Raw genomic sequence first — 13,591 nt, 5'->3', positions numbered from 1 at the left:
CTATAAACTTCCCACTTAGAACTGCTTTTGCTGCATCCCTTAGGTTTTGGGTCATTGTGCTTTCATTGTCATTTGTTTCTAGGTATTTTTTTGTTTTTGGTTTTGGTTTTTTGCGGTACGTGGGCCTCTCGCTGCTGTGGCCTCTCCCGTTGTGGAGCACAGGCTCCGGACGCACAGGCTCAGTGGCCATGGCTCACGGGCCCAGCCGCTCCGCGGCATATGGGATCTTCCCAGACCAGGGCACGAACCCATGTCCCCTGCATCGGCAGGAGGACTCTCAACCACTGCGCCACCAGGGAAGACCCTGTTTCTAGGTATTTTTTGATACCCTCTTCGATTTCTTCATTGATCTCTTGGTTATTTAGTAGTGTATTGTTTAGCCTCCATGTGTTTGCATTTTTTTTTGTGTGTGTGTGTGGTACACAGGCCTCTCACTGTTGTGGCCTCTCCTGTTGCGGAGCACAGGCTTTGGACGCGCAGGCTCAGCGGCCATGGCTCACGGGCCTAGCCGCTCCGCGGCATGTGGGATCTTCCTGGACCGGGGCACAAACCTGTGTCCCCTGCATCAGCAGGTGGACTCTCAACCACTGCACCACCAGGGAAGCCCTGTTTGTATTTTTTACATTTTTTTTCCTGTAATTGATATCTAGTCTCATAACGTTGTTGTTGGAAAAGATACTTGATACGATTTCAATTTTCTTAAATTTACCAAGGCTTGATTTGTGACCCAAGGTATGATCTATCCTGCAGAATGTTTCATGAGCACTTGAGAAGAAAGTGTTTTCTGTTATTTTTGGATGGAATGTCCTATAAATATCAATTAAGTCCATCTTGTCTAATGTGTCATTTAAAGCTTGTGTTTCCTTCTTTATTTTCATTTTGCATGATCTGTCCATTGGTGAAAGTGGGGTGTTAAAGTCCCCTACTATGAATGTGTTATTGTCCATTTCCCCTTTTATGGCTGTTAGCATTTGCCTTATGTATTGAGGTGCTCCTATGTTGGGTGCATAAATATTTACAATTGTTATATCTTCTTCTTGGATGGATCCCTTGATCATTATGTAGTGTCCTTCTTTGTCTCTTGTAATAGTCTTTATTTTAAAGTCTATTTTGTCTGATATGAGAATTACTCCTCCAGCTTTCTTTTGATTTCCATTTACATGGAATATCTTTTTCCATCCCCTCACTTTCACTTTCTGTATGTGTCCCTAGGTCTGAAGTGGGTCTCTTGTAGACAGCATATATATGGGTCTTGTTTTTGTGTCCATTCAGCCAGTCTGTGTCTTTTGGTTAGAGCATTTAATCCATTTATGTTTAAAGTAGGTATCGATATGTATGTGCCTATTACCATTTTCTTAATTGTTCTGGGTTTGTTATTGTAGGTCTTTTCCTTCTCTTGTGTTTCCTGCCTAGAGAAGTTCCATTAGCATTTGTTGTAAAGCTGGTTTGGTGGTGCTGAATTCTCTTAGCTTTTGTTTGTCTGTAAAGATTTTAATTTCTCCATCAAATCTGAATGAGATCCTTGCTGGGTAGAGTAATCTTGTTTGCAGGTTTTTCCCTTTCTTCACTTTAAATATGTCCTGCCGCTCCCTTCTGGCTTGCAGAGTTTCTGCTGAAAGATCAGCTGTTAACCTTATGGGGATTCCCCTGTATGTTATTTGTTGGCTTTCCCTTGGTGCTTTTAATATTTTTTCTTTGTTTTTAATTTTTGATAGTTTGATTAGTATGTGTCTTGGTGTGTTTCTCCTGGGATTTATCCTTTATGGGTTTCTCTGCACTTCCTGGACTTGATTGACTATTTCCTTTCCCATGTTAGGGAAGTTTTCAACTCTAATCTCTTCAAATATTTTCTCAGACCCTTTCTTTTTCTCTTCTTCTTCTGGGACCCCTATAATTCAAATGTTTGTGTTTTTAATGTTGTCCCAGAGGTCTCTGAGGGTGTCCTTAATTCTTTTCATTCTTTTTTCTTTATTCTGCTCTGCAGCAGTTATTTCCATTATTTTATCTTCCAGGTCACTTGTCTGTTCTTTTGCCTCAGTTATTCTGCTATTGATTCCTTCTAGAGAATTTTTAATTTCATTTATTGTGTTGTTCATCATTGTTTGTTTGATTGGTAGTTCTTCTCGGTCCTTGTTAAACGTTTCTTATATTTTCTCCATTCTATTTCCAAGATTTTGGATCATCTTTACTATCATTATTCTGAATTCTTTTTCAGGTAAACTGCCTATTTCCTCTTCATTTGTTTGGTCTGGTGGGTGTTTCCCTTGCTCCTTCATCTGCATATTTGTCTGTCTTCTCATTTTGTTTAACTTACTGTGTTTGGGATCTCCTTTTTTCAGGCTGCAGGTTCGTAGTTTCTGTTGTTTTGGGTATCTGTCCCTAGTGGGTGAGGTTTGTTCAGTGTCTTGTATAGGTTTCCTGGTGGAGGGGACTGGTGCCTGTGTTCTGGTGGGTGGGGTGGATCTTGTCTTTCTGGTGGGCAGGGCCACGTCCGGTGGTGTGTTTTGGGGTGTCTGTGAACTTAGTATGATTTTAGGCAGACTCTCTGCTAATGGATGGGCTTGTGTTCCTGTCTTGCTACTTGTTTGGCATGGGGCATCCAACCCTGGGGCTTGCTGGCCATTGGGTGGAGCTGGGTCCACCCAGCAGAGACAGAGATCTCTGGGAGAGCTCTCACCCATTGATATTGCTTGGGGCTGGGAGGTCTCTGGTGGTCAAATATTCTGGACTCTGCTCTCCCACCCCAAAGGCTCAGGCCTGATACCCGGCCAGATCACCAAGACCCTGTCAGCCACGCAGCTTACTCTTGTTTCCAACAGACCCTGCAGGCAGAGATCCAGGAGACTGACTGATCCCAGTTCATTTTTTAGAGTAACGATCTAATTGTGTTATCTCCCTGCTCAAAAACGCCACTTCACTGTGACTAAGAAAGAAAACCCAAACTCACTGGCATGGCCTTCTAGGTTCTGAGTAAGATGTTTGTGGTCAGATTTTCACCCCATCTATTACAATTGTATTATTCTGTTCCACTGTGTTCCCCATTTGAGCCATGCATTTTACCTATGGGCTTCCATTCCTACTGTACTCTCTGCTTAGAATGCTCCTCCCCTGTACTTCTGTCAATATCCCTTTCATCCTTTAAGACCCAAGTGTCATCTCTCATGTGAAACACTTGTTCTCCTAACTAGGATTGTTTACTTCATCTGAGCCACTCTAGTGCTTACACTTTTTAGCCTTGAATTATTTTTATTTATGTCTATATCTATTCTACTACTTGTTTCTAAATTCCATGAAACCTAACATCTCACTCCAGGCATCTTTTCTTCCAAGCACTTGATGCAGTGCCATTCACAGTAAATACCTAGTAAGTGTTTGAATGAATCAGTGCATTGAGTCCCAGCTGGGTCTATAAATATTTCATATGTGTAAGTTTGGTATTATCCCAGAAGATAAATTTTTTATGGAGGCATACATCTTTTGTTTGTTTTGTACTCTCCTATCCCCCACCCCAGTCCTGGAGTAGTCCTGAGCATGTAATGGTCATGCACTATGGAACTGGTTGTTCATTTCTCATAGGTTACTGGGTACTAGCTGGGTACGGTCCATTGCTTCCCCTTGTAGGGAAAAAAATGCATACAAATGAGAATTATGGATTTAATTCTGGACAGCATGGCAAGTAGGATTAAGGGAAAGATTAGAATTCATATATTCCCTGGCACTTAAGCCTGGACTAAGAAGCAGACCATAACTGTCTGTCAAAATGGAAACTGATTTTTGAATCAAAGAAATTAGCCAGACATTCAAAAACAGGAGTGCCCAGAGGCCTGAACTTGAAAATGCCAAAATTCTTTGCTTTTGCTAAGTTGTCAGACCCTAGAAGTCCCCATTCTCCCTGAACTTTGGAACTTCTGATCAGGACATCTATCAAATAGTAATTTTGTGCTGAGTCATGGGAATCACATTGAGAAAAAGTATCTAATTAATGGGCACACTGTTATTCAAGTCTGGCTCAAGGACCCTTTGCACATTAACATTTCCTTTTATAGCACTCATCCTGCTTGGAGTTGGGTATGCTATGGCTGTCTTCCTCCAATGCGCTGACTGTAACCCCACCATCTAGTACAGTGGTTGGCCCACATAGCTGGCATTTATTGAGTGCTTACTATGTACCAGGTACTGTACATGGATTATCTCATTTACGGCTGACAGTGACATTATTACCATTTTATAGAAGAAGAAACTGTGGCCCAGAGAATTAAATTAACTTGCATATCATCACATACCTATAAGAAGTAGAGTTAGGTTTGACCCTAACCCCTGACTTTTAACCTTTATATATTACTGCCCCAATGATAGGCACCAAACATTTTTAAAAATGAGTGAGTACATGTATCATGCTTGGGCAAATAATACTGATTAAGTATACTGTTTTTAAATAAGTCAGATTGTTTTAAATATTTGAGATTAATAATTTAAATATAATAATATAATATACATTATATATGTTACATGAATCTATATTGTATCCATTAATAATTAACATAAAGATTAATATCTTTAAAAACTGGACTTGCCAACATTTAGGTTATTTTGCCCCGACTCACCCACATTTTATACACCCATTTCTGTCTGAGTTCAGCCATCACTTCCCTCTGCTCCTCATCTTACCTGGGCTGCTTCAAGCAAATATTTTCTTGATTTCCACCTGAAGCCAAGACCTCTAACAGAAGACAGGGGCCACATCTGGTTTCCTGGCCGAGTCTCGGGCTGACCTGTGGCCAACCTCAGCCCCGTGCAGAAGCCCCAAAAGGCAGCAACAGCCAATACCCAGCTCCTTGGGAAGCAATAGCACTGCAGCCTGAGAGGTGGAGCCATCACTGTATTCCCAGCTCCCAGGGCCCAGGCCTTCCCCAGCTCTTTGAACCAGAGGGTGGGATTTGAATGCAGATTTCATCGTCCAGTAAACTAGTTGCTGGGGCTGTGCAATGAAGTGGTGGCTCATTTTTGTTCAGCACGCTGACTGAACCGCATGGCTAGAGTGGCCTGGAGAAACATGTTTAATTGCAAAGTATTGATACTTTTCCCAAATAAGGAAGAAAGAAACAACGAAAACAAAGAGGAGTGAGAAGGTGGTGACTTGGGGCCACTGGTTACAGCCCTTAAGACAGCCTTAGTCCTAAGACATGGACATCAGGATCTTCCTTGGCTACAGCATGTCCAGTGGAGGGTGTGCTCGTCCCCAGTCTTTGCAACTTGGAAAGCACAGCTGAAACCGCAGAGGGAAGTGTCAGTACAACAATAATAAGCCTGCACCTCTGCCACCATGCCCTCCACTGGCTGCTCCTTGAACAGCTTCTGTGTCCCCTGAGCCCCATCTTGTCTTGTTCCTAAGTTCTGGCCTGGTTCCTCTTGACCCTTCTCCTCACTTTGCCTCCTTGCTTGGCATTTTTACTCCCTTTTCCTTGGTATGGTAAACTCTTCTTCTCTCGGTCCCTCCTGGCCGTGGCCCAGAGGTTGTCCACCAGACAAGCCACGCTTGAGGATCTAGAATTTCTGTTACCATATCTCCTTCCCTAAGAATACAATGAGTTAGTCTGGACTCTTCTAATTATTTACTATTGATCACGGGATCAAAGACATAAAGGTAACATGAAGAGGTAGTTGTGTTCACAGGTGTCACGCAGGCCACGACCCTGGGTCATTCTGGGTTACGTGTGGTGGCTCTCTGCCCTAGGACCGCCCTCCAGTCCTGGACCCTCTTTTTGCATTGAGACTCTCTCCAGCTACCATGGTGCACATTCCTTAACTCTGGAGGGAGATTCTGTCCTACCTGTTCTTAGAGTTTATCTTTTGGCTTGAAACCACCCTACACTTTTCCTCCAGTCATCTTCTTCACCTTCTGAGAGTCTTCTCTGGGTGACAGAAGTTGGCTCTTCTCTCTCCCCAGCCTCATGCTTCTGGAAATGCCATGTTCTTCCACTTCTGTTGCCTTCCTGTGTTCCCTTGAGCTCACTCTGGACCTTCAGTGCTGATGGCTTTGTCTAAAGGTAGGGCTGACTTGCTGATCTTTCTAACCCTGCACCTGCCTTCTCCTCACCCTAGTGACCTCAGGCAAGATGCCAGCTGCCCTGTGGTCCTGCTGCCCTGTAGCCTCCCTCCCACTTCGCCACACAGGATCTGCTCTCATTACCCACCTCATAAAAAGAACTGAGCTTCCTGTTATAAAACCTTCCATCCTACCCTCTGAGGACTTTTTTCTCTCAGTGAATCCTGACTGTTTTTCTCTGATGGATAACCCTAGGTTTGCCTCGCTGAGAAATATGCCCCTGGTCCTCACTTCTCTGTTTCAGGTTAGGACCCCACTTCCCCACGCTACGTGTGAAGTTAGTGTACAGTTTCAGTTCTCACCAGTGAGACTTTAAAACGCCACCATGTGCAATATTTGCAAACTTCATGAAAACTGAAATGGAGTTAAGTATTCCACCAAACGGGAAGGTTTGGTTTTGCTGAAATAACATATGCAATGTCAAGTTTCTCAGCCTGCCTTCTTTTGAGGCATTAGTCATCTTGAGAAAACGACTGTTTTTGTCATAGTCCTGTCTTCCAAAATGGAAATTTCCTTCCAAGACAGAGCACCATGGGCTCTGATATTTAACCTGTAATTAGTGTACCCTCCGGAGGATTTCTCCTCTTGATGAAGAGGCCTCTTTGTCACTCAGGCTTCTGTCTGCTGATGATAGGAACTGCAGATGCAGTGCATCACGGGGCAGGGAAATGCTTGCTCAAATCAGAAGTGTTTAGATATTTGGTGCCAATGGAAACACTTAACAATCTAAGCAGCAAACCCACAAGAAAACAGCAGTAAGTATAAAAGAATATTAAAAAGGAAATGAGAAGAGACATAAGTCTCAAGTTTTCATCTAGTTTTGCCCCAATGTGTGGAATAAGATTGCTCACCCTCCTGCTTTTCTCACCAAGTTCACCAGTATTTTTAGTTTTTGACTTGCTCAGCTTCTCTTTATCAAGTGTAGTTTAGTCATCAGTAAACATCCGTTCGTGACTCTTGATAAATAGCTCCCCCTTGCAGGCGTCTGATTCTTTGGTTATGAAATGGCAGTTTACAGTGGCAAGGCAGCCGTGTCTCGACAGCATGATCCTTTGGGAGCAAATGGAAGGAGCACAAGCACTGCCAGCTCCAGAGCCCAACGCAGGAGCCCAACCTTGTTTCTTGTTAAGAAATGCCTCCTGGGGCTTCCCTGGTGGCGCAGTGGTTGAGAATCTGCCTGCCAATGCAGGGGACACGGGTTCGAGCCCTGGTCTGGGAAGATCCCACATGCCGTGGAGCAACTAGGCCCGTGAGCCACAACTACTGAGCCTGCGCATCTGGAGCCTGTGCTCCACGACAAGAGAGGCCGCGATAGTGAGAGGCCCGCGCACCGTGATGAAGAGTGGCCCCCACCTGCCGCAACTAGAGAAAGCCCTCGCACAGAAACGAAGACCCAACACAGCCAAAAATAAATAAATAAATAAATAAATAAGACCACATATAAAAAAAAAAAAAAAAAAAAAAAAAAGAAATGCCTCCTGGACTTCCCTGGTGGCGCAGTGGTTAAGAATCCGCCTGCCAATGCAGGGGACACGGGTTCGAGCCCTGGTCCGGGAAGATCCCGCATGCCACAGAGCAGCTAAGCCTGTGAGCCACAACTACTGAGCCTGCACTCTAAAGCCCGTGAGCCACAACTACTGAGCCCATGAGCCACAACTACTGAGCCCATGTGCCTAGAGCCCATGCTTCGCAACAAGAGAAGCCACCGCAGTGAGAAGCCCATGCACCGCAACGAAGAGTAGCCCCCACTTGCCGCACATAGAGAAAGCCCATGTGCAGCAATGAAGACCCAACGCAGCCAAAAGTAAATAAATAAATAAATAAATTTAAAAAAAAAGAAATGCCTCCTTTTTTGCCTGTTTCTGGCAGAGGCCAGGCTGGGAGATCCCAGCAAATGTCTGCAACAACCTGTGTTTAATGTGGTGACACTAATGAATTCTGAGAATTAATCTTCAGCCAAGAATGCATGATGGAAGGTACTAGAATTTCAAATTAGGTAATGGATTAGATTTCCTTCAGGGCTGAAATTTGCTTCCTTTTTCTTCTCATGGACTTTTCTGTCACATTCAAACCACCTTCCATGGCCTTGTAAATCCAGGTAATACATCTCATGGTAGTTTTAATTTTTTTATTCTTTTGTTTTGTATCTTAGCACAGAGATAACCACACCTAAATCCAGATTTTTAAAAATGACTTTTAAAAAGTCTGGGACTGAAAGAATTACTTATGATTTTGGAAAAAAAGCAGCATTCCCTAAATTTAGTCCTTGTTCAATTTCTTTTTTCCAGAGTAAAAGATTCTGGGAAGAACTGAGCTTGGTGAATGTATTTCCCCAATTTGAGACAGTCTTCTGCAGAAACTGCAGCCTACAGGTGTCTCAAACATGCTGGTGACAATTAGGGGCTCTGAGTGTCTCCCCTCAGTCAGCTGAGATAAAGACTCAGCCGCCGATTTCAAGAGCCTAGTACTGATTTCTCACAACAGAGCTTCCAAAGATGTCATTTGCAGGGCCCTGGTTCCGGTGATACAAAAAAAGGATCTGTGGCCGAGTAAGTTTGGAAACATGGATTTAAACAAAATTAAGCTGTTTTCTTTACCTCCATACTTCTAAGAACATTTAATATGCTCACACGCACTATGAAACTCCAGATTTACTTGGTTTAGAGAATCACAAATGTTTCCCAAACCTTTTTGACCAGAAGACTAGTTTCATTTTTCAGTGGAATGTCTCATGTGTCTAGTGTTTCACCCAACTTACCTCACACTGGCTGGCCCCCATTCTCCCATACAGAGGTCAACGTTTTATGCATTTTCTTGTAAAAACGGCTCAATCCCCGCTGGGGGAAAATATTCTGCATCTGGAATTTGCAATTCCTAGTTTAATAAGCAATCTGAAAATGAATAAGCATATTATAACTTCCTTAATTTTCCATGTTTGTTCTCCAAATCAAGTTAGAGGATTTAATCATGCTTATAAAAGGACATGGAGGCTGTCAGGAGTTCTTACCGATCCCAGCTGTCAATTCTATCTTAATCCACTAAATCCCTGCCTGAAAGGAGAATAAGACAGAAATGGCAAGCTGAAAACATAACAGTACGAGTTTGGGGCACAAAACTGCAACATCTTAAGCAATAAAGAATATGCCCTAGTTAAAGTTGGTAAAAGGACTAAAGCAAAGAATTGTTCTTAGATGTTCAAAGGAGGCAGCTTAGGAGGTGAAGGTCAACGTTCTGGTGACCTCCTGAGTTCCTGGCTACACAGCTTGCCTAGGCTGGCTTCTTTCATTGCTGATCCAGTTTCCCAACCTTGAAATGCCTTCTACATCTTCTCCACATATTGAGTTCAATTTAGTTCCAAAAATTCCCTCCAAACTCAGCTCAATCCTCACTCTTTCCATTAAGGCTTCTCTGGCTGCCCTGCACCCACTGCTGCCTAGTATTATTTTGCACGTTGTACCTGTGCCATTTTAACAACACATTGCAGAGTAGGAGGGGTTCTCTCATGGGAACCAGGGAATTGACCTCATCACTATCAGGACTTGACCTCAACTTCCTCACCTCGTAAAAGAAGGGTTAGAATAGAAAATCTTGGTCCCCTAGCTCCAAAACCTTATGCTTTCGTGTGACTATTTCTTATTCTAAATATAAAAGCAAACACTGACTTCTGCTGTTTCCTGTGTTTCTCTTGTCCTTCCATCTTTATAATAAGATTGTCCATCTTTGAGGACAATGGTCATAATTTTTTATGAATTCATCTATTTTGACTAATTCCAGCTGTGCAATAAATGTTTGCTGAACAAATGAAATGATATGATTCCAATGACCTGGTATCTAGTAATGCTTGACTTTCGCCATATCTGCTCCTAACATAGAACTTTCCTCTATTTATCAGTAAAATAATAAGTCCATTTCATTCTGGCTCTTTGCTCCCCATGAGAAAAAAAGTATGCAAGAGTGTTTCAGAATAAGGCTGTACCCTCAAGGTCTTCCTGCCCTTCTCCTAAAAATCTGCCAATGCAGTTGGATATGTCATAGCTCTGCTTAGCATTCTTCCCATATACACTTGGTTTCAGTTTTGCTGATCCGCTGGTATGACATTCAGCCCACTTGGGCCTTACTGAGAGAACTAACAAATAAATCCTCTTGATCATTCCTTCAGAGAGTAGAACGCCTACCATCTTTATTTTTTGGATCTCCAGGAGACAACAGATTCACTGTTGTTTCTCCCTTGTCTGATTATCTCACTTCATTATTTAGTCCTCATTTCTCTTACTCCCTCTGTGATCTAGAGAGAGATCCCTTCCAAAATACCAAATGATCTTGCAACCTTGTTTGCAACCTTGCTCTCCCACTGGATGCTAAGATTATGAAACAAGATATAGCACCTTTAATTGCACCCCCAGAATCTAGCAGACACCTATTTTCCTAAGGCTGGAGTATGGGTTTCCTGGCTTCTCTCAAACCCTATCTAAGGAGCTTTAATTACCGGGCACCTAAGGCACCTATCCTGAGGGAGAAGATAGAGGCAGCGCCTGCTCACTTTCCCATTCACCTGCTCTGAATTTCCTATTAATTGTTACACCTCCCACTTTCAGCCCCCTTGAGTTTACTCATCTGAAGTTTTGGCACTAGTCAACAAACAGTTGAGAGTTGCCCAGAAAGCAAAAAAAAAAAAAAGGCGGGGAAACCGATTAAGAAATCGGTCTCCCTGTGTTTGGGGATATACTTGGGTACAGGAAGTATGTCTATTTGGTGATGAGAGACAGATGTAATGTGACCTGCGCCAGATGCCTGGACAGGCTTAGCTGGGGGTCCCAGCAGTTCCTGGTCTCCCGTCCTACCCATGCCCTCTGGGGGGGCAGGGCTCTGTGCAAAGCCACCATGTCCATCTTCAGTAGGAATTCTCAGAGGACACAGACTTTATTTGGGGAGTTTTTATACACCATATCTCAAGCTAGGAGGATGAGGCATACACTTGTATTACTGACCATATAAACTACCAAGAGGTTCCTTTTTTCCAGGTGCTTAGGGAAACGTTAGCATTTATTTTCCTTTGGTAGTCACATAATTATATACGGATTAATATACATGGAATCTAGGGAACATTGCTGATGTAAAAACATGAACGGAGTATTTTTTTTTAAGCATGTGCACTGATTTTTTTATTTTTAGTAGGAAATATAATAGATTATACAAAAGGCCCCTGGACCCATAAAAGTCAAATGATTGATTTCTCCCCATAGCGAGACACAGGTGGTATTTATAGTCATGCAGGCAGCAGAATGGAGATAATCTAGGTTCTTTTGGCTTTTCTAGCCGAAAGCTCCAATTCCAATAGACAGGAAATCCCTGAATCAATTCTAAAATGGGATGACTGGGAAATTTACTGAATATCTTTCAGGACTAGAATTCGATGGATGCGAAAGTGGTTTGAAATGCAAAGATTAAGGCCTTTTTGTAAAACCAACAGTTGAGGACTGTTCTAGGAACTCTGCTTAAATGTTTTGAAAGGATGCTTAGGGTGAGGCTGAACATTTTACCATTTGTCAGTGCGTTTCATCATTTTAAATATGTTGTGTTTCACATGTTGTTGGCATGTCGCTATTGGGAAAACTGGAAACATTTATTTCATGGAGTGGGCAGAATGGCATCTAGTACTTATCCTGAGCCTTCCAACGTGAGCTAAATAAAAACTGATAACTTAAAAGGGCGGATGTTGAAATTTCTTCCTCCCCGTCAAGGGCAGCTACTCAGAATGGAAATGCAATGGTAATTGGAGGGGTATTCATCAGATTCAATTTCACTAGAGATTTCCTGTGTCAAAATCATCTTTAATAATATACATCACACAGCAAAATGTACTGAATCATTGTTTTCTTTGAAAAGGGCATTGAACCTGAAACAGAAAGTGGTTATACCAGTGCGGTTTTAACCGATTAACCACAGAGGAGTTTAAATGCAACCCAATTTTTACCATTTTGTATGGACTTTTTGTTTCCTGTTTGAATAATTCCATTCCAATTCATCTGAACTATATTGTAGTCACTTCCTGTTCTGAGGTTTTTCTGATTCTTCAGAAGATATTAGAAATCAAGGGGTTGAATTTTCTCTGTGAACGTTTCTTTATGATTCGTTTCTATCCTTGCAAACTCCTAAATGCATTTTCCCCACCACCAAATAGTGGACATTTCATATACTTCTAAAATAAAGTATATAGACTAATCAACTTGGCTCCATTGTAAACATTTTTCTGTAATGAAAATTCAGACAGAAAATTCAGTCTGGCCAGTCTATTTTTCAGTGTTTTGAATATTTCAAATTAAATTGATTGTGTTTTCAATATATACTTAAAGTAAACTAAAATAGATTTCTGATGTTTTGATCAATTCAACTAGTAGAGAATGTTTTTTTCTGTTCTGGTACCTATGAATAAAGAAAGAGCTATGTAAGGTTAGTGATCAGGTTTTATAAATGAGCTTTTTCTCCTCCTCCCATATTTACAGGGGAGCCAGGTTTGTAAGATTGTACTTCAGTTGTTTGTTGATTTTTGAACAGGTGTCTTATTAAGGATTTTGAAAAGCGGCCTTCCGTCACACATCTCCTCGACCACCCATTTATTAAGGGAGTCCACGGGAAGGTTTTGTTTCTGCAAAAACAGCTGGCCAAGGTCCTTCAAGACCAGAAGCATCTAAATCCTGTTGTTAAAACCAGGTATGGTCCTCGGCGTCTTCCTGCTTCCTCTCTCTGGTTATTTATGAAGAAAAATGGCATGTCATGTGTTTTGATTTGCCCAGCATTATTACTGTTTTGATAATGCCCAACATTATCACATCCATGCATTTTTAAGTTTCATTTACATGACATTAAGTACTCCATGCCCGGTGGATGAGAGCAGGAGAGCTTCAGAAACAAGCTGCCCATTTGTGCTCTTATGGCTAATTTCTCTCAACTGTGGCTGAAATCTCACTCCACCCTCATGTTCTAGTTAAAAACCAATGCATATATATTTATATTTAATATACACATAGATTTTTAAAAATTTCACCAATAAAGAAAACTGGATGAAAGCAGCCACGGCTGAGATTGTGTGAGAAATCTTTACTTGGCTATTGCAGGCTAGAGAGTAGAAGTATATAAGGTGGTTTTGGAAAGATTACAAGTTAAACACTGGAGGCTTTTTCTCTAAAGTTCTCTGAGCCCATTTTCTTTAGTTAAAAATTCCTTAGAGGCAGTTTAGTATTTTTAAATGATTTTTTCCCCAGATACCATCTATGCTATCTAAAGCAACTGTGATTTTCCCCCTCTCCTATTTTTATAGGGTAGATTAAAAAAAATAAATGTTTATTTTCAAGGGCAGTTGCTTAAAACAGTATTCTGTGGTGGTCTCTAAGAAATAGATCTTTGGTTTCTGTCCAGAGGGTGGCAGAATTTCTCTTTAAAAAAAAATTAAATGCAAATAAAGCTGCTTCCGCAGCTAAGCAATTA

The 13,591-nt window shown here is 41.8% G+C and overlaps 1 protein-coding gene across 1 annotated transcript in view; it reads left to right on the top strand.

Annotated features, from left to right (window-relative positions):
- Window positions 1–13,591, top strand: part of MYO3B (myosin IIIB) — a gene marked incomplete at both ends in the record, with an annotated part of 389,659 nt that overhangs the window by 150,735 nt on the left and 225,333 nt on the right. The window contains one exon of the mRNA XM_081243223.1: window positions 12,662–12,817. Within this exon, the coding sequence (XP_081099349.1) occupies window positions 12,662–12,817 (156 nt within the window). The remainder of the gene's footprint in view (window positions 1–12,661; window positions 12,818–13,591) is intronic.

This window comes from Mesoplodon bidens, assembly GCF_964165515.1.
Source record: "Mesoplodon bidens genome assembly, chromosome: 8".
Taxonomy (NCBI): Eukaryota; Metazoa; Chordata; class Mammalia; order Artiodactyla; family Ziphiidae; genus Mesoplodon; species Mesoplodon bidens.
Note: the sequence above shows the minus strand (reverse complement) of the source record. Positions and strands in the feature narration are given on the sequence as shown.